Below are 4,926 nucleotides of genomic sequence, written 5' to 3'. Positions count from 1 at the left end.
TTATCCTATTTGGAAACTGATCTAGATACTCCATGAAAACTTCTTATGTAGACATACCAAAAAGGATAATTATTGTTGAAAAGTTCGTTTATAAAGTTTTATCTTATTTACATCTATTTAATTCACTTGTTCTTAACAATTTAGACAGGTCATGAAAATTTAATGATATTCAACTGCTAACCACCATCTTAAGTTATCTTTCTTGCTGACAAATTCTGTAACAGAGACAACATGAGCTTACTTGGTTTTTAGTAAACTAAGGCAGAATAAAAGTTCTATGTTCACATTGTATTTAATGTTAACTCTAAAGACATGCCTGTTTTAATTAAACCAACAAACTTAAACTAGATTTTACTTACTGAAGATTATCCTCGATCACATGAACTTGAAAAACAACTGGGTTAGTTTCTGTGTTTCTGGGCGTATACTTGATTATATAAGACTTGTCTTTAAGCCAAATAGGGCTCCTTACAAGTTAATTCTGGCAATCATCTGGAGCTAAAGAAGAAATCACACATTTATGAGGGATATCCGTCGCCATACCTAAACCTACAGACGCAAACAGAGGTCTAGTAGCTTGTAAGATTTCAGCTGTGAGACAGTTACAATAGTGCAGAACTCACTAGTTTACAAAAGAAAGTCAGATACAAATTTTGTTTTAGGCAGAATGGAATAAATTAAGGTTGCCTGCTCAGATGGCTTAAACTTTTCACTAATATTTGTGGAGAAGAACCAACGGGTAACCAAAAACAAATTCCAAGTTCTAATTCAAAGATCTAATTCTTAAATGCTTTTTGCCTGCCAATCTGAATATGGAAAGGAAGGGACAAGGTCACATTTTGGCTTCTTCTCTAGACCAGGCACCGTAGAGCTATGGAAGAGCTGACCCTGGTAGGAATTCTCATGGTTTGCTGGCAACTGCCAGTTTTCCCAGGATCCCATCTGCAGGTTACAAATTTTAAGCTTCTTTGAGCAAAGATTGATTTGAATCAGGCAATATCCCATCTAGCAGCTAGAAAGGAGTTCCAAGGAGTGGTACAAAACGAAAGGCTTATAGGCAGAAGGGAGCAAGGACAAAAGTTAGAACCAGCAAAAAAGCAGGTTGGTTATTACACAGTTGCTTTCCTTTAGGTGACGGCCTGGGTCTCGTACCTCCCTAGTGCTGGTCAGGCAGTTCCTGACTGACTGGCTCCAAATTCTGTTTCCGGGAGAGCTGAAACTGTAAGTTGAGTCTTGGTTTGGAGACGTGGGTTTTAGCATAAGCGACTCCATTTGGGGCCTGTTGTCTTGTTTTTAACAACAGGAGGCTGAGGCACAAAGCAGTGGCATGGCACGCAGCCGGCTGTTGCCTCTCCTGTCACCACACATCCCTGAGACTGAGGGAATGGAGTGCCCTCTGTGCAGGGACCCTGGGCCAGTTCTGATTCTCTGGAGTGCCCAGCCCCAACAAAAGGCAAGAAACTGCTGAAGATTCCAGCTCCAATTAGAGAAAGCAAGAGCTCCTCTTTGGGAGGATGTCTGTAGCCTTCTGACAAAGGTCGCACCCAAAATTCTTGAGTTTCTCACCTAAGGATCAAAAAAGTCTCTCATTTACTGCTATGAAGATGGTCTCGATACCATCTGCTGTCTGTCTTCCCAAGCAGGGAGCAGCCATATGGAAGGAAGGGTAAGTTCTCTGGAGGAAACATGAACTCGGCCCTGGCAGGTGGGGTACCCAGGCCCCCGCGGCTAGTGCGCAGGGGATGGCGCCGCCTCCAGGCAGGCAGAGGCCCGGGAGGGCTGGTGGTGCCCTACTGCTCGCTGGACTTCAGTCTTTTGACTTCGGCTGACCTTACCGTGGGGCTGCCAGGGCAAGGGCAGACATCCCATTATGCTTTAATTTCAGATCAACAGTGACACAGAAATGCGAGTGAGGGTGTCCTGGCTCTCCTCTCCTGTATTTTTTTGTCTGGCCACCCTGCCTTAGCGCCTCTGTGCCAGGGCCGATCCGACCTCAGCGGAAGCTTACAGCGATGCTAAGTGCTGCACGAGCCAGAGCTCCTACTCCTTGAAGGAAAGAGCAGAACCCCGGGGGACGCTATCAAATAGGTGGAGCTGGGGAGGAAGGGGCGGATTAAGGACTGACCAGGTTTGGCTTTGCCTTCGATGTGAAGACTGGGGACACTGGCTGAGCGGGCACATAGGCTGGTACGGACCCCACGTGTTTGTGCACAGGAGGCGGCAGCTCTCGAAGACAGTGGACGAGCCAGACGGAACAGTCTGGGCAGCTGGAGGATGCACCACCCCCCATCCAGAGAGCCTGTATCTGGCTGACCCTCCATCTTCCCATCCCCTGTGGGAGGGCTGCGGGCTCGCACACCAGCTCCGGGGCTGGTGCTGCCACTGCAGCCACTGTGGTCACGGCCACCTGTCCCGAGGGCCGGTCACCACGTGGGCACCACCACCACACACCTAAAAGCAGCGGCTGGCAACTGAGGAAACAATTCACAAATATTAAATACTTCCTCTTTTTGATTACTGTGCCGTTGGAGTTATATCAAAATTACGGAGAGAGTATTAATCTGGGAAAGGTAGGATCCCACACCAACAGCTTCTTCTAGGATCATACTATTTAAAAATACCACCTTGATTCTCGTTAGGAGTGCCGGATCGGAATCTGCCCCTCAACAAGATTCCAGGTGACTGAGATGTACATGAATTTTGAGGGGCAGCACTCTAATGACCAGCATTTTCCTACCAATATTTAAAAGCCAAAAGAACAAAAACCCCAGAAAAATCTCAGAATAAATGGCCATCCAAAACAAGTCCGGTGGCAGCACACAGACGCATCACGCGGCACTGTTCTTCCTCCGCGGGAGCCACTAGAGAACTTTCTCGTGGCCGGGGGCGGGGGGGAGATCCCCGCTGTGGGGGCGCACCCCCATTGCGCAGACCAGAAGTTACATGGCAGCTGGGGTGGCCTCTAGGGAGCTGAGACTCTGTCCACGTCCCCATGAGCAGTCTAGGCAATGTTCCCTATGCACCTTTCTCTCCTCATTTGTGTTCCTAAACGTCTGCATTTTCTGAGCTCTGGGCTGCCGGCGAGCTCTAGGCTAGGACAGCTCATGGGGACTGGACAGGGCCGCGGGACACCAGCCGCTCACAGCTTCCTCCTGGAACATCTACAGACGCGACCCACGCGATGCCGCGGCTCGTCAGTAACCACTGTGGGCATCATCAACACGAAACACAGCTGGGCAGGGTGAGTGTTACAGAAGTTCTGGCTAAAAACTCCGAGGATCCAATCTTGCCGAATTTCTTTCGGCAAAACTTGACTTAAGTAAGACTTGGTGGAAATCAACGACAGCTTACTTGCTTACTCACATTTCTTTCCAGACTCAACTTCTTTTCCTCTGGTTTGAGTCAGAAGATTATTCATCGTAGAGAGGCCCTTGGCGTTGTTTCGAGTTGCTGGGAGTTTCCTTCTTTTCTGCCCATTGCTCAGCCCTTCTGTCTCCTGGAGTCTTGCACGGAACCATGCCCATATAAGGAAATCATCGCGGGTGTCCTGGAGCCTGAGCCGCGGGGCTTTTTCCTAAGGAAGGTCAGTTCCAAACCCTGCCGCCTGCTCGCAGCCCCGCCTTCCTTGAGCTGCATCTCAAGGAAGAAGCAGCATTGCTCCCCGAGGCTCCCCCAATACAGCATGCCCGGGGTTGCAGGCATCCGTGTTCCCCACGCTGCAGCGAGCAGATTCTCCGCATGCTGCCCTCTTCACGTCCAGCCTCCAGTCCGCCAGGAAACACGCTCGCCCGTAAGAAAGCGGGGCCGGACCCAACAGGAAGGAGAAGAATCCGTGACACACCGTGCACCCCACCGCCTGTTCCGCAAACTAAGAATCAGGATGCCGACAGCCTGAACGGCTCTGAGGCCATTTGCGTGGTAGTCACGGGACTCGGCACTTGCCAATTCAGCTAGAGGGTTCCAGAAAAACTAGTGGTCTGTCATCACAGAAGCACCTCCGAGACTTACGGACAAAGATCACAGCCCAAAGGTGGCCCCCAAGCTATTCCACTAAGCACATAGGCGGTCTGGTGGCCTGTGTACAGGGACACTCTGAAAACTCACAGAAGCGGGCACAGAGATGTCTCCCAGGCCCGCGGAGGCGCAGCGAGAGCCTTCAGAGCAGCACAACTCGCAGCCGCGCAGGCTGCCAGGGCGGCCCGGGGCCGGGCGAGGGCGGCGGGCCGGGAGAGGCCCTGCACGACCGCGGGGCAGTAAGCTCCAGCTTTGGAGAGACAGCCTTCCTCTTCACCTCAGTCGCCCTCACTCAAAAGTCCCCACATCACAGAGCACCTTCTAAGATCAGCTACCGCATATTAAACACCTTAATTACCACTTTGTTCATTTTCCAAGTATGGCATTCGCATGCGTCCTAACTGCTTTGCCGCTTTTGCCTCCTGGAGGACGTCAGAGAATCGTGTTTTCCTTCCTTTTCTCGCTTCCAAGAGCCTGCGGCCCGAGAGGCTGCCCCGGGGCCCCGCTGACAACGCGCAGCGCCTCGTGTCCACCACGGCCACGCAGCTGATCCGCGGCACCCCGGGAAAGGCGTGTGACCAGAGCCTCGTCCTCAGAGGCAAGACCGCGGGGCGGGCCCGAGCACCCCGTTCTCCGCAGCCGCTCCTCGGCCCCGCTTGGCGGACGCAGCCCGCCGGGCCCCCACGGCTCCCCCGCTCCCAGGGCTCCTCGCCCACGCTTCCCGTCGCACGGTTGTCAGGCGGGAGGGACACAGGCCTTACCCGCAGTCGTCCGTACAGAAAGCGGCCGCGGGATCCCCAAGCCGCACCGCAAGCCTCACGCAACCCTGAGGGGTCACGGACACCAAAGCTCACAGAGGCTCCGCAAAGCGGCTGCCGGACCCCGCGCCGCCGCCTGCGGCTCGCCCGCTCC

General features: G+C 52.7%; 1 protein-coding gene across 1 annotated transcript in view; it reads right to left on the bottom strand.

Moving 5' to 3' along the window:
• Positions 1-6: 6 nt before the first annotated feature.
• The window catches only part of LOC117795940, a 5,871-nt gene continuing 951 nt past the window's right edge, over positions 7-4,926 (bottom strand). The window contains exon 3 of the mRNA XM_034642189.1: positions 7-4,908. Within this exon, the coding sequence (XP_034498080.1) occupies positions 4,365-4,908 (544 nt within the window). The 3' untranslated portion in view covers positions 7-4,364. The remainder of the gene's footprint in view (positions 4,909-4,926) is intronic.

Source organism: Ailuropoda melanoleuca, chromosome 14 (assembly GCF_002007445.2).
Source record: "Ailuropoda melanoleuca isolate Jingjing chromosome 14, ASM200744v2, whole genome shotgun sequence".
Classification (NCBI taxonomy): Eukaryota; Metazoa; Chordata; class Mammalia; order Carnivora; family Ursidae; genus Ailuropoda; species Ailuropoda melanoleuca.
This window is presented reverse-complemented; position numbering and strand designations above follow the sequence as displayed.